The 22,560-nt window shown below is 38.7% G+C and overlaps 1 protein-coding gene across 2 annotated transcripts in view; it reads right to left on the bottom strand.

Annotated features, from left to right (window-relative positions):
• The window catches only part of LOC124777066 (sorting nexin-14-like), a 235,220-nt gene that overhangs the window by 125,006 nt on the left and 87,654 nt on the right, over positions 1-22,560 (bottom strand). For both annotated transcript variants that reach the window (XM_047252339.1, XM_047252340.1), the window contains exons 9-10: positions 12,423-12,547; positions 2,890-2,948 (exon numbers count right to left, since the gene is read on the bottom strand). In XM_047252339.1, the coding sequence (XP_047108295.1) occupies positions 2,890-2,948; positions 12,423-12,547 (184 nt within the window). The remainder of the gene's footprint in view (positions 1-2,889; positions 2,949-12,422; positions 12,548-22,560) is intronic.

Raw genomic sequence — 22,560 nt, 5'->3', positions numbered from 1 at the left:
ACTCCTAATGGGAGGTAACCTGATAAACTTTAAGGTTAGTGTTAAGTTTCACTCTTTATGATCTGCCCACAACTTTCAAAATGAATGTCCCAGTAATGCTGATATTTGCAGCCATTCTTCCTCAGTTGCTACTTCAATTACATTTATCATCTAGATGAGGACAGATTTATCAGTCTTCTGCAAGTGAATGCAAATTTTTTTTACAAAACATGCTTATTCATGTTACGCATTATCAGAGGGTCTTTTTTTTTGTGTCCACTGACACTTCTGTAGGCACTGGCTGCACACAGTAAAGGTTTCATTTAATAGTATGCCATACTTATGCATTTCAGTTCACCCTCCTTGTACCACACTGCACTTGGCCTTGCTAACTTGCTGTAATCAACCCTGCAGCAATTTAACAAGGCCATAGTGAGGGATCTGAAATAACAGATTCATATAGGGAATAATTCACAGCGGAAACTCCAGGTTGGAATATCAACAGTATTCAGAAAAGGACAGATTGCTACCGTAAAGATCACATACTGAGTTGCAGACAGGCACAATGAAAAGACTGTAGCAGTCTTTTTATTGTATCTGTCTGCAACTCAGTATGCTATCTTTAAGGTGAGTATCAATCTACCCTTTCCCTAACATTGTTGAATAATTCACAGCATTATTTATATTATATAAAAGTTATGCTCAGATGCACTGCTATGGTCGGCAAAAGAAGTTGATAAATGTCTGTACTCTTACAATCTAATTACTCCCTGTACATAAATAATTTAAGTTCCACACTGTAAAAATTCAGAAAATACTTGAGTGGAAGCCTAGAGACCACAAACACATAAAACTAGGATTACTCTTTGTAATAATTATGAAAACTGCAATTCTGCTGAATGAATGATTTACTTATCTATAATTAGTTCTGAAACCAAGCAACACTTGACAGAAGAAATACATGTTGCCAATTGAAGGTGTTTTTGAGATCTAAAACTAATTATGTATAAATAAATTATTCACTGAACACAACTGTAAGTAGTAACAATGTTTTTCCACCTCCAGCTGTTACATGCACTTACAAGTGACCTAGCATGTTCTCTATGATGAGGTTCTGTAGCTCTTTCGGCAACTCATCCCATTCTTGAGACATAACTTTGACAAAAGCTTGGAGATTCTTTGGGCCATAGTTCCTCAACTCAATACATCCCTGACCTGCCCTCTACTAATCAAATCTAGAAGACTTGTCTGGTCAGTATATGGTACATAACTTCATTTGTGAGAAATTAAACACCCAAGCAGCTCAATGTGCAGATGTTTTTCAGTCCATGAAAATGAAGTTTGTACAAATACCACCCACGAAAAATCTTACATGTGGTTGCAGTACCTCAGAGCTGTAAAACTGAATGATAGCAATACATGTCCAATCACGAATGAAGATATGAAGTATCATTTGCTCATCTAATATGATGTCTTCCTATATCAGAACCCACTCAACAGCAAACTGGTGCTCCTGTGATTTTACTTTTAGAGGCACCACCCAATGTCACTATGGAAACCAAGTAGCTGGTGTAACATTACTGTCGGTCATAATGGTGCCACTACCTAGATGACGTGCATCATCAGAATTGCCCTCTGATGAGGCCACGTCGGACTTCTGCATATAACATGGCCCGTGGCCAGTCGGAGTCCATTGTAATATCATCTGTAGAGCGTGTGGCAAGTGTGCTTTTGGTTTGGCTAAGATGTTTATATTGTGGAATCTATTTGTCACAAGCAAAACGTTGACATGGTATGGACTGGACTTTGCAAGGAGTGAGTACTACTTTCCCACCAAGCAAATGAGAACAATTCTGCAAAGTGATCGGTGAAGAGCAGCTTCATCCCTTCATTTATAGTCCAGTCTTAATTTTACTCAACCTTATCAGTCCATCATCGTGAGTGGGACTCATACTGTCAGGTTTTTAGTATTCAGAGCCACTGCTGGGAGCTCCTGACATACAGCGTGTCAAAAAACTAGAATAACTGAGGCAGCTAAAGAATATGCAGATAATTGTATTGCAGGCATAGTTGGATTTAACTGAGAAATTAGTGTCAGGTACGTGTCTTTTTGTGAACTGGTTATTCTTAGTTGCACTGGGCTATCACAAACATTTCATGTGCTTAACAACAGTCTTCAAAGATTGGAAATACGTTTGGGGCACATTCTGTGCTTTTGAGATAGCAAAAACATCATCAAACTCTTGAAATGACATGTTTTGTACATTCAATGCTGTTGAGATGGCATCTGTGTGTGACCCACTTCAAGGCATCCAAAGATCCTATCTTACAAAAGGGGATCATTGCAGCATGACACTGCACTTCACCAACTTATGACACACAGTTTACAAAGAAAGTACAAACATTATTCGGAACCTTTGCAAGTGCTCTACTACTTGAGCACTTGCCCGAGAACGGCAAAGGTCCCGAGTTCGAGTCTCGGTCCAGCACAGAGTTTTAATCTGCCAGGAAGTTTCATATCAGCACACACTCCACTGCAGAGTGAAAATCTCATTCTGGAAACATCCTCCAGGCTGTGTCTCTACAATATCCTTTCTTTCAGGAGTGCTAGTTCTGCATGGTTTGCAGGAGAGCTTCTGTAAAGTTTGGAAGGTAGGAGATGAGGTACTGGCAGAAGTAAGGCTGTGAGCACGGGGCGTGAGTCGTGCTTGGGTAGCTCAGATGGTAGAGCACGTGCCCTTGCCCGCGAAAGGCAAAGTCCCGAGTTCAAGTCTCGGTCTGGCACACAGTTTTAATCTGCCAGGAAGGTATGGAAATCGTTAACAATGAGAAGATTTATATATTTGTCATGGCAACATTGTCTCCTACAAGCATAGTTTTTATGCAGATGGATGCCATAATTCTACATACCTTGAGCCACTCTTTGAGAAACCACTGGGAAGTCTTTGGCCACACAACAGAACGAAGTACTGAAAAAAAGAGTTATTTTAAATGAATAAGTTGATGATGTCTATATACACTACAATTTGTGAATGTTGCAGCACCATAAAATTACAATCTCAGATTAAATACAGTTGGCCCACACATGGTCTACAATAACATAAAGGAATTATGCAAAATACTGAGTAGGGAAGCAAATTACAGGTGCAAAATCCATATTGTGGGAGGCACCAAGCACTATTACTTGTTCAGTAGGTGTCATGTCAAGTCAATGAACAGACAACTAAATTATTGTCTTTCCAACTGAAAATTATTCCTCACTTTTCCGTGGAAAATGTGAAATGCAGTGAATAGGTGGACCATGTAGCTCTCTCTCTCTCTCTCTCTCTCTCTCTCTCTCTCTCTCTACGACACTCTGTTTCTTTCAACTATAGCAACTGTTGCTGTGAGTAGCCACAATTTGGATTATCTGTGAACATCCACATAATATCCCATAATATCCAATTACATCCAACCCCTCACATCATGTATTGTATAATGTCAGATAATACACATTCTTTAGTGCTGCCGATTAGTCTGGGACTCTTATCAGAGTGGCGTGTTTCATCATGGTTTTATGTAGTAAGTTTGAGAGCATTACAGTACTGCTGATTAAAATTCAGTGGTTGTTTCTATAAGAAACACATTGTGAATTACAGTGAGGTTTATTGTTAAAATTCAGACAGCACATAATGAAAGAAGAATAGGCAACATATTACTACTTCTCAATATATGCCTCTCAAAATGGTACTGATACGCAAATCATAAAAAAATTTGAAGTAGTCGTATTTGTCGTGCTCCTTTTCTGTATGGAATAGGGAAGGGGGTTACATTAGTGGTGCCAAAAGTACATCTCATCACACACTGTTAGATAATTTGTGGAGTAGAGATGTATATGTTAGATTCATGTGCTATCCTACAGTTTCTACTACTTTACTATATGATGTATAAGGCATATTACTCCACCATCATAGAGGAGACGTTAAGAAGTTCAGGAAATGAGCACAAGGTATTGATGTTAGTGCAATAATAGTATTACCATATCATTACTGAAATGAAATTCTTAAGTCACCCTTGGTTTCCAAATGTGTGATAATCCTTAGGCACAATGCAACCAAAGTTCAGGGTGAAACTAAATTCCCTTTACAGACTTTGACGACATGTTCCTCATATCAAAAGAAGAAAAAATGCAGTAAACATGGGCTCTAAAATGCATACCTTAAGAGCTATGAGCATTGTTCAATAGGAGAGATGTTTTTCTCACTAGCAAAAATGAGTGAGAGCTCATACTGCTTGAAGTACTTTAGAGCTCAATATTTACTGGACAATTTTTTCTTGCTTTGGTCCAGAGAACCTCATGCCATAATATGAAAAGCAAAGAGCTTGTAGTAGAAGAGATGTGTTTCGCAATATTGAACATGAACAAGTGCTTATAGCTCTTAAAGCACACATTTTACAGCCCATGTTTTCTAGACTTCTTTATTATTTCTGTGTAAGGAACCTGTCCTTATAGTCTGTAAAGGGAATTTAGTTACACTCTGTAATGTAACACATTTGTATAAACCATGTTTTATCACATATGGTAAATGGGAAAAATGAAAAGAAAGGTGTCCCTCAGAGTGAAAGACAGTGCAAAAGAGAAGGGACATTCCTATAGACTCTTATCTGAGGGACAGAAATAATAACCAATAGGTGCTAGTATGTTTCACAAAACTGTGTGTACTTCAAAGAACCAGTGAGATCTTTTATAGGGTATTCCTCAGTTCTGTAGAACTAATTACATCATCGCACAATCACTTATAGAAGTAATACCGGTTCACAAATGATATCTTCTTGCTGAGGTCTTAACAATGAGGAAGTCTCCAAGTAAGATAAATTCATGCAACAGTGTTCTGTAAATCTCACAACAAATAAATTTCATGAATGTCAAACCAAGCAAGGTGTACATTAACAAAAAGAAGCAGCTGTCTGTAGCTTACTCTGTACACGGTATTAATAATGGCTTAGCATTAGACTGCTAAATTCTATTTCTGATTACGTGGTTTAAAATGAAATAAGAAATTAACAACAATGACACTGTTTTGAAAAAAGCTTACGATGTATCATACGTTCTTAGCAACAGTTCTTTATCCATTGCTGTCTACTAACTACATAAACGTTTGTGAGCCATCTGATAGCAAATACTTCATACATTGTGATCAGTAGATAACGGGCCAAGGAACATGCACACCAGTGTCCTAAACAATGCCAAGCTGGCTAGAGCCATAAGAATAGAAATCATGCTCCAGTGTTTATGAAGTATGGCCCTTAGCTATTACATCATAATCAGTCTACTACAGGGTGGTACAGAATAACAGGACTGTTTGAAATGAGTAGTGGCAGCCATGGGCAGGTGGCAGCACAGTGGGTTTGTGACAGTTAGCGAGTAAATAGTCCACCATTTCAGTAATCATGGATCACTCGTACGGACAACAGCATGCTTTAGCCATAAAAATGTTTTATAAAAACAATGATAGTTTGATAGTGGCACAGAGGGAGTTTCAACATTTTTGTAATTTAGGACATTATGATGCCGTTCCGTCGAAACAACAAATAACTTCGAAGAGACTGGATCTGCCCTCAAGAAGAAACCAACAGGACGACCAAGAAGTGTGTGTTCTCCAGCGAACATTGATGATATATGCGAGTCTATCTTACGGAGTCCACGGCGTTCAATTCATACGCAAGCAGCAGTGGTTGGAATGTCCCAGGAGAATGTTCACAGAATTCTACAGCTTGATTTAAAATTCCGTCCATACAAACTACAGATGGTGCAACAATTGAAGGACAACGATTACCTGTTACGATTAGGATTCTGTCAACAAATGATAACAAAAATAAACAATGACAATGAATGTCTAAACAAGTTGTGGATGTCAGATGAAGCACATTTTCATCTCACAGGTTGTGTGAATAAACAGAACTACCATTACTGGGCAAAAACAAATCATAATGACGTTCATGAGCGACCTTTACACACTAGTAAAGTGATAGTATGGTGCGGTGTTTCATCATATGGGATTACCAGACACTATTTTTTCGCAAATGAACAGGGAAACACAATAACTGTCAATGCTGATCGTTAAGTGGAGATGTTACGAACTTTCATTAAACCTGCATTGAACAACTTTCCAAATGTCCAAGAAGCCTGGTTTCAACAGGACGGAGCCACATCACATACTTCATGGCAATCAATGGCATATGTGCAGGAATTATTCTTCAAAGAATAACATATAGCACAACTTCCTTGGTCTACATTCTCCCTTAACACATCACTCATTGAACATGTCTGGGATGTAATTAGCTGGCAAGTTATGTGTCATGACTGTACAGCAACCATTACTGATGTTTTGTGAACAAACTTACAAACCGTATGTACAGAGATGCACAAAAGATATATAGAGGTTCTCTATTATTGCATCCCAGAAAGTGTAGAACTCTAATTAAAGAATGTTTGATCTTTAGAGACTCAAAGCAGTCCCGTAATCCTGATCACTTGTATAATGAAACAATTTGTTTTTCTTTACACTTCATCAGTGTATGATGCTGCTGTTGTCTTCAGTCCGAAGAGTGGTTTGACACAGCTCTCCATGCTACTCTACCCTGTGAAAGTCTCTTCATCTCCAAATAACTATGCAACCTACACCCTTTTGAACCTGCTTACTATATTGTACAATTATACCCCCCCCCCTCCCCCCAATCCAACACACACACTTCCCTCCAATACTAAATTGGCAACCTCTTGATGTCTCACAATGGGTCCTATTAACTGATTCCTTCTCTTAGTCCAATTTCTTTTCTCCACATTTCTATTCAGTACCTTCCTCATTGGTACATGATCTAGCCATCTAATACTCAGTTTCTACTCTTTTCTGCCTTAACTGTTTATTGTCCATGTTTCACTTCCATACAAGGCTACATTCTAGACAAATACCTTCAGAAAAAACTTCCCTGACACTTAAATCTGTGTTCACTGTTAAAAGATTTCTCATCTTCAGAAACACTGCCAGTCTCTGTTTTATGTCCTCTCAACTTTGGCCATTATCAGTTATTTTACTGTCCAAATAGCAATTAGGTTAGGTTAGGTTAGGTTAGGTTAGATATCTGTGTGTGTGTGTGTGTGTGTGTGTGTGTGTGTGTGTGTGTGTGTGTCATCAGAGCCAGGCTTAGGTTATTAATATGTCACTATGGCCACCAAACATTGTTTCCAAACTTAGCAGAGGTTTCTCATGACAGTGTGGGACAGGTACCCCTGGTGGAGAGGATAAAGTGCAGAGTTTGAATTAACCACAACTTTAAGGAGTTTTTTTTCATGTGTAGCACAACATATTTCAGAGATTTATTTGCATTATCAAGTACTGTGGGAGTTCAGATAAGTGTTGGATGTGGTGTCTGCTTGTGTATTGTTCTGCCTAAATTTCCCCGAAGTTGCCTTTTTATGTCCTCCAGATGACTGCTGGGAAAGAGGGGTGGAATGAAATACACAAGCAGACATCACACCCTTTACTTACATAAACTCCCGCAGCACATGAAAATGGGAATATTTCTGAAATGCATCATGCTACACATGCTGTCTTATTATTTAAATCATATCTGACTCAGCTGAAGGCTTCCTAAAATCATTTATGACTGACCTGATTAGTTCAGAGAGGTTACTGAGATGATTTCCTTTTCTAATTTTTTACAAGGTAATATACACAATGAAAAATTGGCATGCTATAACTGTCTGCCAGAGTGTGACACGACACTAGATTCTGGGCTTTCAGGATCAGTACCTTATCTCTAGTGATGATACTGCGTTGATCTTTTGACTAAGAAAAGACACTGTAAATACTATACACTTCAACATGATTTGTGTGAACAAGATTAGATTTTAGATTAGAAAGTGTTTGTAAGAAACAACGATAAACTCTTGTTACTAAGTAAATTCAAGATTTGTAAACTTTTTATGAAGGACTGTACTGCAAGAGACAATTCAGGTGGCAACTACTTGATGTCTCCTGGGAAAAAATCTATGTAGACATATACACTTCAGTGTGGTGGGAAACTGCTTCATAATAACTGCAACATACTGGAGAGAACAAAATAAAGTGCACTGTAAGGGAACTGAATTACACAAAATTTTAAATATAGAAATTATTTAACAACACTGCACCTTCCCTTATGGTGCCTGGGAAAAAAATACAACAAAATCGTATAAAAAAATTACCAGGTGAGATGCATTGTGAAGCAATGGAAGGAAGATTAAAAGTTTAATGTCCGATCAACAATGAGGTCATTAGGCAGGTGGACATGCCCATATTAAGGAAGGTTGAGGAAGGAGATCATAACCATCCCAGCATTTGCCTTAAGTGATTTAGGGAAAGCATGGTAAACATAAATCAGGATGGCCGGATTCAGATTTGAACTGTTGTCCTTCCAAATACAAGTCCTGTGTTCAAGCCGCAATGCCAACTCACTCAGTGATTGTGATGCAGCCACCGAAGTCAAATATGTTGTGCTTAATCTGCATATTCTGCCACTTGGTGGTCATCTCTGCTCCTGGCCACAGTATTGCAGATGCTATTAATTGGAGAGGACAGCTGGTCAGTGGACATGGTCACACGAAAAGCTGTGCAGAAGTTACAGTAGAGTTCATATGTGACTTGACTGCCTTCACACGACCTTGATCCTGATAGGGATGGATATTCCTGTGGCAGGACAGGAATATACTTCACATCATTTGACATTCAAAGCTACTGTGGAAAGACTATGAAGTACTGGAAATTTGGAAGTATGTATTTTCTGTTTGTGTTGTTATTTTCTCAAGGGTATTATGTACATATAGTAAAGTGTTTTACCTTATATGCACAGGTAATCCACTCTTGATAGAGCTCTTGATTCTGAAGAGGACAATTTGATACTATATGAAATGGACTTATCCACTAGCATTAGTGGTGTCACAATAGTAAAGGACACATGTCACACATTTGTGTGGCACATAGTTTGTGAACAGCAGCTATATCCATTCCATCTGTAGAAAGTCCAGGCACATAAGAAAATATCACCTATGAACAGTACAGCTTTCCTGTAACGCAACTTAAAAATTTCCCCCACTCTTTCTGTAATATTTGAAGGTAGTGTTGAATGATGAAAAAGCAAAGTTCTAAAAAATGCAAAGTTAAGAAAAATATAATACTTCAGAGGCTACTGACTGATGCAGACCAAAATTATTCCATGATCACACTAAAATAGTTTTCATGATTGTTCTAAATTATTTTTACATTACCCTCTTTTTTGGTACAATAATCCCATAAATACAATGGCAGCTTTTTTTGAAAAGCTAAACAAGATACAGGGGACAGTTAGGTTAACTGGACCACTTTTGCTTTAAAATTGATCTGAATCATTATCTACATAACTTACCTCCATAAAATTTCATAGGAAGTCAAGGTTATAAGTTTTCTTTACAATGAGATGTTCAAGGACTGTGTAGTACTTTCACATTTTGTGAAATCTGAACTAATTAACTCTTTTGCAAAGTGGCCACTTAACCTAACTGGTAAGATTAACTGATCCAGGTAGAAAAATCACTGAAAATTCACTTAGTAATTTTAATTTTAACTTCAGAACACTGTAAAGGTGTATTGCAAAAACATTTAAATGTTAGTTGTTGATACATCAAATACAACTAATCAAAATTTTAAATAATAACAGTCTTAGTAAAGGCTGTATTCACACACATCAATGTTGAAATAAATCATGTCTTCAAATCTTTGGCATAAGTCTTTAAGCAGATTAGGAAGTTTTGTAATAATATCAGCAATGCTAACAAATGCATTTTCATCCACTATGGAAAATCTATTCGAAGGTATGTATTGGAAATTTGTGGCAAGTTCCTATGGGACCAAACTGCGAAGGTCATCAGTCCCTAGGCTTTCACACTACTTCATCTAACTTAAACTAACCTACGCTAAGGACAACACACACACCCATGCCCCTGGGAGGACTTGAACCTCCGACGGGGGGGAGCCGCGGAATCCGTAGCAAGGCGCCTCAGACCACTCAGCTACCGAGCGTGGCTCAAAGGTATGTGCCGCTTATAGATAGTCACTTGAACATCTGAATGAAGAGACTACTGTTGTGAAGACGTCTCTTCACAGCAGTTATAAGGTTGTAGCCATAGTCTTTTCTTACTCCATGCACTTTTAACAATTATGAAGTCACTGTCTTTAATCCTCAAAAAATTCTTATCTGCTTCAATGCCTTTGTGCCAAGAGCAGTCAGATTCTTCTGATACCCAAGAGTGCATTTTCATCGGACAACAAATCTGATTCTTCTAGAGTAGATTTATTGTTTTTATTTTTATTTGTTTTATTTTTTTATTTTTATTTATTTCCTAACAAAGGCTTCTTCATCCCCGTGGGCCATAACAGGTGAAATTACAAGGATAAGAGTTCTCCTTTCTTTCAGCCATGACTATCTCTTTCACGGGGACCACACTGTGGGAAGCAAGGCTTCAGGAAGCACAAATAATTCTGTTTAGAGATTTTTTCATGAGGACGAGAAGGAAAGAGTTTATGAACCAAGGTACCAGAAACTGAAGGAACTGGATCACAGAAGGTGCCAGACAGGATGGAGGAACTGGACCTGGAACTGTGGTAGGGAAATTAATATTTTCCGAAACAATTCCTTCCTTCTCAAATTGCTCAAAAGACCAGTCTGTCACAGATGAACAGAAAATCTGCTTCACCAAATGTTTCATCATAGAGAGGCATTATTTATACAGGTTAGTAAACTTTGCTGATATTAGAGGAAGTTGAAGCACAAGGAAATGCTTCACGCACTAAGCCTGAAACATCATTGATACAAAGTGCCTGAGCAGGATGATTTAGTAGCCACCTATCACAAGCTCAGCCATTTTCTTTGGAGAATATTATTTCTCTTATTGACATGTGGCTTTCGGGATTGTCAATGATGAGCTGTTTTGACTTTTCTTTGCTTGGTCATTCGTGTTCAACAAAATGTGCCAATCCATCCATAAATATGCCTCCAGTCATCCATCCTGAGGTGTGAGCTCTCCCTGCACTTTCAGAAGAGCTGTTGTGGAACATATGATCTTGAAACTGGATACACGGGAAGACAAGAAATGGAGGAACTACTTTTCCAGTGCTCCCGATAATGCCACACATGGTTTCAAGTGTACCTCTCTCTGCTGAAGTTATCTTCCCCACTTGCTTCTAGCCACATGGAGACACTATCCTCCCAGCTTTTGTGCCATTGTGAGGCTTCTTTCAAATTGATATAAAATTTACCAACATTTGACATATTGAAACTAGTTGCATGATGCAGACTAGTAAGATATTATGCCTCCCATAAAAGAATGAAGCCATTCCTTACCAGCCATTTTCTTCTTGCCAGTTTGGCAGAAGTTCCCTCTTGTTAGTTGCCGCAAATTCATATGCTAACTTCCTTGTAAGTGTGAAAGATAAACCACAATGCATACCAGCAACTTCTTTTATGAACAAAAACAAGTTCTTCTGCTGGTGTGAACAACTTTTTGTATCCATATCAAGGCCTAAAGTTTACTTCATATTGATCAATACATTTGCTGAGAACATGTTTTAGCATTATTTGAGGAATTTGAAACTGATTAGATGATGCATGAATATTAGTTCCTTCTTGGATATCTGCCATTGATAGTTTCAAATCTTCCATTGAATATGACCAGTGGTTGGTCGTGCGATTACGAGCTCATGACATCTGAAAGAAAAACTTATAATTCAACAAACATATGTCTACAGTACACTTCATCACAATTTGTACAAAGTATGATGCAAAATGCTTCTGCAACTAAAAAAATTTTTAAATTATCAAAGTCAATTATTACATTGGGATTAAATGGGCCAGTCCACACAACCTTAATCGAACCACATAATTTTTCTTTCTAAGTCACTAAAACAATTGCTTAAAATGGGTTAATAAAAATCAAAACAATCTGCTGTATAGAGCAAACACTTAAATTTTTTGTGGCTTTACCAGTACTTTTCTTGAAATAACAAATAAACAATAAACAGAATGAGTGGGACAACAGTTTCTGGGCTCTGGAAATGAACAAAGCCACTTAAGACAATTGCTTGTTGCTTTTCAACTGTTTCTAATAGTGTATGTTGTATGCTCCAAGAAGTTTCTTGAGCCATCTGGTGGAAGACAGAGGAAACAACTTACCCTACAATATACATAATTCTTGAGTAGCAAGATTTTCTGTGCAAAGGGGGGGGGGGGGGCTAAGCAAGGAGAGGGGGGGGGGGGGAGGAGGGGTGCAAGAAAGAGAGAGAGAGAGAGAGAGAGAGAGAGAGAGAAGATTATTTTTACATATGATGCAGAGACATGCACACACTTTATTTGTAACAATAGTAACAAACAGATCATTGCCTCACACTTACATCATCACTCTGATGGAAAAGTGGGCCCAATGTGTTCTCCAAATGACTGTATGCAAATTCATATGCCTGAAAAAGAGGTGGTGTTGTGCGTAGTTTAACAATATTTCGTGCTGGCTCTTGTAGAACTGCAACATAAAATACCATATGCTACTGAAAGATATTTAAATGTACAGTGCTGTATTAGTTTCATAAATGTATAATTCAACGAGAAACTAAAAACAGTTATGAGTGTGCATGTTTCACCCCAACATTTCTCTCAACAAAAGCCTGTTCCTCTTTTTAGACTTTTTTGTTTCCATATTTTAAATCTAGTAATAACTATTGATACACAAAAATTAATACAAAAATGCAGAACAAACACATCTGAATTACAAAAAAAAAATAACAGAAAAACAACACAAGTTTGAGTGAGCACACAAAGCCCACTGAAGAGTAATTCCCTGAAAAGTATTGAGAAGTCAAGCTTGAAGTCATTAAACTGAAATGTACATGACTGAATTAGTAAGGCCAGCTTCCTTTAGTGGGTGAATGATGTTTCATTCTTTGAAAATATGTTTCAAAATGTTACTTGTACATCTACATCCATACTACTCAACCAACCATACAATCATGGCAGAGGGTATCTTGTACTATTGCTGCTCATTCACTCTCCTGTTCCACACACAAATGGAGCAAGAGAAAAATAACAATCTGTACACCTCTGTACCAGCCCTATTCCTTGTATTTTGTCTTTGTGGTTCTTACACATGATGTATGTTGATGGCAGCACAATCGTTCTACAGTCCATCACAAATGTAAGTACTTTAAACATTTGCAGTAATACGTAGCAAAAAGAACGTCTCCTTCACTCCAGGGATTCCAATTAGAGTTCATGGAGCATTTCTGTAAAACTCGCATGTTGATCGAACCTACTGACAATAAATCTAGCAACATGCCTTTGAATCATCATCATCATCATCATCATCCATCATCATCATCATCATCATCATTTAAGACTGATTGTGCCTTTCAGCGTTCAGTCTGGAGCATAGCCCCCCTTATAAAATTCCTCCATGATCCCCTATTCAGTGCTAACATTGGTGCCTCTTCTGATGTTAAACCTATTACTTCGAAATCATTCTTAACCGAAACCGGGTACCTTCTCCTTGGTCTGCCCCGACTCCTCCTACCCTCTACTGCTGAACCCATGAGTCTCTTGGGTAACCTTGCTTCTCCCATGCGTGTAACATGACCCCACCATCTAAGCCTGTTCGCCCTGACTGCTACATCTATAGAGTTCATTCCCAGTTTTTCTTTGATTTCCTCATTATGGACACCCTCCTGCCATTGTTCCCATCTACTAGCACCTGCAATCATCCTCGCTACTTTCATATCCGTAACCTCAACCTTGTTGATAAGGTAACCTGAATCCACCCAGCTTTCGCTCCCATACAACAAAGTTGGTCGAAAGATTGAACGGTGCACAGATAACTTAGTCTTGGTACTGACTTCCTTCTTGCCGAAGAGAGTAGATCGTAGCTGAGCGCTCACTGCATTAGCTTTGCTACACCTCGCTTCCAGTTCTTTCACTATGTTGCCATCCTGTGAGAATATGCATCCTAAGTACTTGAAACCGTCCACCTGTTCTAACTTTGTTCCTCCTACTTAGCACTCAATCCGTTTATATTTCTTTCCCACTGACATTACTTTCGTTTTGGAGATGCTAATCTTCATACCATAGTCCTTACATTTCTGATCTAGCTCTGAAATATTACTCTGCAAACTTTCAATCGAATCTGCCATCACAACTAAGTCATCCGCATATGCAAGACTGCTTATTTTGTGTTCACATAACTTAATCTCACCCAGCCATTTTATTGTTTTCAACATATGATCCATAAATAATATGAACAACAGTGGAGACAGGTTGCAGCCTTGTCTTACCCCTGAAACTACTCTGAACCATGAACTCAGTTTACCGTCAACTCTAACTGCTGCCTGACTATCCATGTAAAGACCTTTAATTGCTTGCAAAAGTTTGCCTCCTATTCCATAATCCCGTAGAACAGACAATAACTTCCTCCTAGGAACCCGGTCGTATGCCTTTTCTAGATCTATAAAGCATAGATACAATTCCCTGTTCCACTCATAACACTTCTCCATTATTTGCCGTAAGCTAAAGATCTGGTCCTGACAACCTCTAAGAGGCCTAAACCCACACTGATTTTCATCCAATTGGTCCTCAACTAATACTCGCACTTTCCTTTCAACAATACCTGAGAAGATTTTACCCACAATGCTAATTAAAGAGATACCTCTGTAGTTGTTACAATCTTTTCTGTTTCCATGTTTAAAGATTGGTGTGATTACTGCTTTTGTCCAGTCTGATGGAACCTGTCCCGACTCCCAGGCCATTTCAATTATCCTGTGTAGCCATTTAAGACCTGACATTCCACTGTATTTGATGAGTTCCGACTTAATTTCATCCACCCCAGCTGCTTTATTGCACTGCAATCTATTGACCATTTTCTCCACTTCCTCAAACGTGATCCTATTTCCATCATCATTCCTATCCGATTCTACCTCGAAATCTGAAACATTACTGATCGTATTTTCACCTACATTGAGCAACTCTTCAAAATATTCCCTCCATCTGCCCAAGGCATCCACAGGACTCACCAGCAGTTTTCCCGACCTGTCCAAAATACTTGTCATTTCCTTCTTACCTCCCTTTCGAAGACTGCTAATTACACTCCAGAATGGCTTTCCAGCAGCTTGACCCAATGTCTCCAACCTGTTTCCAAAGTCTTCCCAAGATTTCTTCTTGGATGCTGCAATTATCTGTTTGGCTTTGTTTCTTTCTACAACATACCTTTCTCTGTCTACCTGAGTTCTAGTATGTAGCCATTTTTTATACACCTTCTTTTTCCTTTTACAGGCTGCCTTGCCTGTGTCATTCCACCAAGCTGTTTGCTTCCTCCTACTTTTACACACTACTGTTCCAAGACATTCTTTAGCCACTTCTAGTACTGTGTCCCTGTACCTTGTCCATTCCTTTTCCAATGACTGTAACTGACTACATTCAACCAACTGGTACCTTTCTGAGATCGCTGTTATGTACTTGTGCCTGATTTCCTTATCCTGAAGTTTCTCCACTCTTATCCTCCTACATATGGACCTGACCTCCTGCACTTTCGGCCTCGCAATCCCACTTTCACTGCAGATTAAATAATGATCAGTGTCATCAAAGAATCCCCTGAATACACGTGTGTCCCTCACAGCCGTCCTGAATTCCTGATCTGTTATTATATAGTCAATGACAGATCTGGTTCCCCTGCTTTCCCATGTATACCGGTGAATGTTCTTATGTTTAAAAAAGGAGTTTGTGATTACTAAGCCCATACTGGCACAGAAATCCAAGAGTTGCTTCCCGTTCCTGTTGGCCTCCATATCCTCTCCAAATTTACCCATAACCTTTTCATACCCTTCTGTTCGATTTCCAATCCTGGCGTTAAAATCACCCATGAGCAAAACACTGTCCTTGTCCTTTACTCTAACAACTACATCACTGAGTGCCTCATAAAAACTGTCCATCTTATCTTGATCAGTCCCTTCACAATGCGAATATACTGACACAAACCTAATTTTCTTGCTAGACACTGTCAAATCTATCCACACCAATCGTTCGTTTACATACCTTATTGCAACTACGCTGGGTTCCATTTCTTTCCTGATGTAAAGCCCTACACCCCATTGTGCTATTCCTGCTTTGACTCCTGACAAGTAGACCTTGTATTCTCCCACTTCCTCTTCTTTCTCACCCCTTACCTGAATGTCACTAATGCCTTTGAATTGCTTCAATATCTTTCATTAAACCAACCTAGTGGCAATCCCAAACATTTGAGAAGTACTCAAGAATGGGTTGCACAAGTAGTCTGTACAGAGTCTCCTTTGCAGATGAGCTACACTTTCCCAAAATTTTCCTCCTAAACTGAAATCTATCATTCACCTATCTACAACTTACCATAAGTGATCATTCCATTTCATGTTGCTCCACAACATTGCACCTACATATTTAACAGATGTGACTTGTGTCAAGCAGCATATAAATAACACTGTAGTCGAACGTGATTGATTTTCCTACTCGTCTGTATTAACTCACTTTTCTACACATAGAGAAAGTTCCCATTCATTGTGCCAAATACAAATTATGTATCCCCCTACAGTCACTCAACTCCTCTGCAGAATCGACAACAAACAGTCGTAGTTTGCTGCTTATCCTATGTATCATATTGTTTATGTATACCGAGACCAATACCTGTCCTATCAAAATCCCTGACTATTCCTGGCAGTAAATTTTTCTATGTTGAACATTCACCAGTCAGGGCAATGTAATGGGTTCTAGTACTTAAAAAGTTTTTGAGCCATTCACATACCTAGTCGATATGCTTGGAACTTTCTTAGCAGTCTGCACTGTGGCATTGTATCTAGTGCTTTCTGGAGGTCTAGAAATATGGAAACTGTCTGTTCGCCCTTCATCTGCACGTGCATTTTTATCCAGTCACTTGTGACTTTGTGGTGGGCATGAGGTATGTGATAAAGGAAAGTTAAGTAAGGAGCCACAGCCAGTGCCTCTCTGAAACTGAACTACGATTCCATCTGGTACTAGCCGCTTGTTTGTTTTCAGCTCTTTCAGTTGTTTTTCAATGTGAGGGATGCCTATTTCGATGTCCTCCACACAGGAGTTTGTGCAGTAGCAAATGGTAGTGTGTCTATATGATTCTCCTGTGTGAATGATTTTTTTAACATAAAATTTAAAACTTTAGCTTTTCTTTTGCTGGTCAAGAAGTGCCTGAATAGAAATCTTCGACCCACCTGGTGATTTTTACACAAGATGAATTAGTACACAGCAAGCTCATGGAATAAATTACCTCACCCAGCAGGTCAACCCAAGGAACAGACTCAAACACTTCAACTACAAAATTATATGGGTGTATACAAACAAAATCTTCTCATCATAATCGTATGTGTAATTCTTGTAAAATGCATAAAAATGTATTTTTTATTTGATGTGTGCTTTTCTGTTTTTCTGTGGTGTACAAAAGCTTTTTTCTATGGTGTACAAAAGCTCATTAATGCCAGCAGTCTAACAGTAAAGACTGAAATCAAGATTGAGACACTTGTGTGATTTAATCACTATGCAACTAACCTGAAACAATTCAGCCATGTGTTACTTTTTTCATTCTAAAGTTACATACAGAGAAGGTAATCTATAGCCTTCTGATTTCCTTTCATAGGAACATAGACATTAAAGCCTGATCTTTCAGATTGTATTTCAGTTCAAAAATGAGTCAATGTAAACACAAGTACAATTTTCATGTGATTTGATTAGACTTTTTCATAAGAGTTACATAACCAAACAAACAACATACACAGATCCAAAACTAGAGATCATTCATATTGACTCGTCAAATGCCTAAAGCATATCTCCCCCACCCCCAGTGTGTGTGTGTGTGTGTGTGTGTGTGGTCAGTTATCACATACTACTTTTACATACTCTAATCAGCAAGAACATTATGACCACCACCCTACTACCAACATAAAATCGTCCAGGAAACAGCAGCATCACATGGAGAGGAATGACTGCTAGTCAGACACATGCATGGTGCATGTAGTATCAGTGAGCATGCTGTCTGAGTGGAGAATGAGGAGGCCACACAATCTATATGTGTTTGACCAATTGACAGGTAACTGTGATGACCCAGAGGCTCAGCACAGGCATTTCAGAAAGAGCACAACTTGTTGGGTGTTGGAAGAGTGCTATGGTGAGTGCCTTCAACACATGGTGGAACCACGGTGAATCTATGTCCACATGTCGTTGAGTTTGGGCATCCATCCCTCGTTATAGATGTCGGAAATTGTAGGGTGTGCAGACTGGTAAAACAGGACAGGCAATGAACTGCAGCGGAACTAACATCAGATTTTAATGCTGCAGGGTACAAGTGGGTCTGAACACACAGTGCATTGAGCATTCCTAATGACAGATCTCCACAGCCAACAAATCACGCACATTCAAATGTTTACAGCATGACATCGGCAATTCCGAATGAAATGCACATGTGACCATCGGCACTGGATGCTAGGGCAGTGACAGAGCATTGGATAGGCTGATGAATCCCAATACCTTCTTCTTCTTCTTGCCAATGGGAAGACACAGATCTGTCATCTTCCAGGGGAAGAGCTCGTTGACACCTGCACTGAAGTGTGGATACAAGCTGGTGGCGACTCCATTATGCTGTGGGGGAACGTTCATACGGGGATTCACAGGTGCAGTGGGGCTCACACAAGGCACCATGACGGCCAAGGAGTATCACATACTGGTTGCAGAGCACTTACACTTCTTCATGAGGATCTTGTTTCCCAACAGTAGTGACATTTTTCAACAAGATAATGTGCCATGTCACAAGTCCAGGAGGGACACAGTGGCGAGTTCCAATCGATTTACTGGCCCCCCATTCACCAGATCTGAACTCGATCGAACACATCTGGGATGTGAATGAATGTGGTGTTAGAGCTCGGCGGCTCCGCTCCACGAAATGTACAGGAATGGCATGGGTTTTCAAAGCATTCATTGAAATTAAGCAAGATGCACTCAGCAACATGTCTTGCCACAGTTTCGTGGTGGCCATTCATTCAGGTGAGCAGCTAGTTGTTTGTCATGCATACATAAAATGTTGTGCAGAAATTGTACCAAGTGTATGACATGACTGCTTTCACAGGTATCCTGCCTCTGATAGGATAAGATTTGGATATGCATTAGGTTGATGTATTGGAGAGGTCTTGCATATCGGTCTTCCACAGTGATATGACCCATGTGGCAAGGCTTTGGGAGTGAGTTGACACAAATATAAACTAGGATATTTTCTAGATTGTTCAGAGGAGTGAGAAGGACTGCTGATAGAATGTTTCTCAGTCCTGGGCACAGTGACAAATAGTCAAAGGCTTGACGAAAGATGTAGTTCAGTTGTTCCAGTCCAGGATATTACTGAGTGATGAGGGGGATCCTCCTTTGCTTCTTGAGGTGGTCATAGCATTATGGATGTGTGAGGATATAGCACAGTAAATTTGCCTGTGGACTATGTTTGGGGCGTAGGGCCAACCATAGGAAAACCTTCAGCAAACTAGGTTACAGATCTCTTGTCATTGCAAATGCACTGTCATCATTTTGATCAAAAGCAGAGTTTTATTTCACATAACTGATCTGAAACACACATTATGATGAATGAAACCATGTAAGTAATACTAGTTGTTCAGAGCAATCTGTCGGTTTCCTATGTGATGTACATCATCCACATGCCACAAATGTACTTAATGGTTCAAGTAAAGTAAGTGTCATAATGTCACAATAGATCACATTAAAAACACGTTATTGTAATTCAGTTGTTGCAAATTTTGTGTCACACTTTCATAAAAAAGTTAGTTCTTGAATTGATGGTTAACATGAGCATGTGTGTGTGTGTGTGTGTGTGTGTGTGTGTGTGTGTGTGTGTGTGTGTGTGTGTTTGTGTGTGTGTGTGTGTGTGTGTGTGCGTGCGTGTGAGAGAGAGAGAGAGAGAGAGAGAGAGAGAGAGAGAGAGAGAGAGAGAGAGAGAGAGAGAGTTTTTTAGGACATTTGTTGGAGACCTAACTGTTGCACACCCAATCATTGCTCATGCGAGGTAATACAGTCGTGTATTTTTTATGCCTTCCTACAACTATTACAGGAAAAACACATTTTAACAAGAGTTGTTTTACGGTCCTGAGATCGTTTTCATGTGATTCCACGCTACCATTATTCGACTGACTATACATCCAAACTCGAAGATCTTGTTCATCTGTGTATGATCATCTTACTTGTGGAGGATTCAATCTTACAGAAAACTAGTGTGTAGTATCAAATAGCTACAAGTATTCATAAATTGTTGAAAGAACCAGATAAAGGTTTCAAAATATGTTCCTATAATCTACCAATTGAGTAATAACCTATTTGTCTAGCTTCAGTGCATGCTACAAATAATAAATATTCTGGATACTAGTAGATGATGCTAATAATGCAATCACATCTATGCCAATGATAAAACTGTAAAACCATCATCTCTGTCTATTTGAACACGCTAACTTCCAAAACTTCTAGATGAATTTTCATGAGGCTTTTACAGGTAACTTTTATCATACCTTAGGGCAACATATAGGCTTTATTTCATCAAAATTGGATACATAAAAATCGTAATTTAAAGTTTTACCTAAAATTGTGTGGTTAGCGTAGTGGATCAGGTGATTATATCACCAAGACATAGAACCAAAGGAAGGCATTGCGAGATTTGTAGTACACCAAAGAACCAATAGATGGTGCTGTTAGGTTTTTTTTTTTTTCTTTTAAATCTGAGTGACAGACGTATTTTCATAAGTTTATCTCAGTAATAAAATTAATTGCAGCAATCTTTCCTTTACGAATACAAACTAGCAGTGAATTTATGGAGTTAGGATACACAGATTTACCGATTTTGCATTGTGTATTAAAAACTTGACAACATTGCTTAGCTTCTTTCGGTATGTTTTATTTATATTTGACTGTTTTCCTAGAAAAGTTATTTTATTGAGTATTTTTGGAAGTTTACGTCAGTGACAGAATTAAGCACTGCAGACTTATCTTTAAGAATACAGACTAGCATTGAATTTACTTGGTTAGGAATAAGGAATTACTGAAGTTGCTTTGTGTACTAAAAACTTAGCAACTTTGCTTTGCTTCTTTCAAAAGGTTTCATTTATATTCTTTGCCAGGAAAAACAAATTTGTTAAGTCAATTTTGTGATTTACATTTTGTGATTTGGGTGCCTATGCATTACATTTTGATTTCATTTTGTTTATGTATAAAAGTGGTCAAGTCTTTCGAAATACACTAGAATGGCTAAAAGACAGATCTGTGTGGTCTCAAGAAGCCAATTAAGATCATGATGCGAGACTTGCTGTGACTCAAGAACATCAAGCCTTAACTTGCTATCTGAAAACTCCTTCCGAAAGCGAGATGAGATATAACTCTGATGGGGAGCATCATGCATTATCCCACTCCTCAGAACCCTCCACTCACAGTGGCTTAAAGTTAGTAACCAATGTTTGGATCCTGTACTATGGAAAGTTTTGAGAAGCTGTGATAAATTGTGTGATGTCTTGGTAACTGTGGAAGATGTCTCAAATATAATTCTGGAATCCACAAAAAGGAAAACAGTGTAAGCAGGTGTTTGGCCACCATCTGCTGTCGACAAGATGAATCCAAATCCAAAAGATCAGCAGCTGATGCAAAAGTGTTCCGACCCCATGAGCTGCAATGGCAAAATCTTTGAAACATTTCAAGGAAAGTTATGACTGAGTCCAGAAAACTGGCTGAAGTACTGAATGCACAGAGCTAAATTATGGACAAAAGATGGTCAGTCCTGCAGGGCAACATGAAGTGGCTCGAAAAGTTTGAGACTAATTTTTATACGCAACAATAATGTGTGAACTATTCAAAGGACTGGTAATGTCTCTACAGAATCCAAATTTTAATGCAGCCAGAATGAAATGTTCTGCATATTTTTCAAAAGCAGCTCCTGTGAAATAGAACTGCAGAATCATTTGATATGCTGTTAGAGAAAGCCAAAAATTATTCTAAGAACCTATATCTGAAAGGGTCAATTATCTCAAATCTAAGAAAAATTTATTTAAACGCACAGAAATATTGTCTGTTCCTGAATAATTGACTCATGAATGAAGATTTACGAAAGGTGTGTTTTAAATTGTTGGTCTTTTTCCAGTGAAGACTGAGCAAAGGTTTAAATTAATAAATGACAGAGCTGATCCTCCTTGGTAAACAAAACGGGTCTGAACACTGTTGCAGAAACAACAAAATAAACATGCCAAATTTAAACAGAAGCAAAATCTCCATGATTGGTGATCTTTTATAGTCAAAATTTAGCATGGACTTTAATGTAAGATGCTTATAATAGTTTCCACAACGAGACTTTGTCTTGAAACCTGGCAGAAGATCCAAAGAGATCCTCGTCATATGTGAAGTATGCTAGTGGCAAGACACAATCAGTGCCTTCTTTGCACGATAGCAATGGCAATACTATCGAAGACAATG

The sequence above is a fragment of the Schistocerca piceifrons genome, chromosome 2, assembly GCF_021461385.2.
Source record: "Schistocerca piceifrons isolate TAMUIC-IGC-003096 chromosome 2, iqSchPice1.1, whole genome shotgun sequence".
Classification (NCBI taxonomy): domain Eukaryota; kingdom Metazoa; phylum Arthropoda; class Insecta; order Orthoptera; family Acrididae; genus Schistocerca; species Schistocerca piceifrons.
This window is presented reverse-complemented; position numbering and strand designations above follow the sequence as displayed.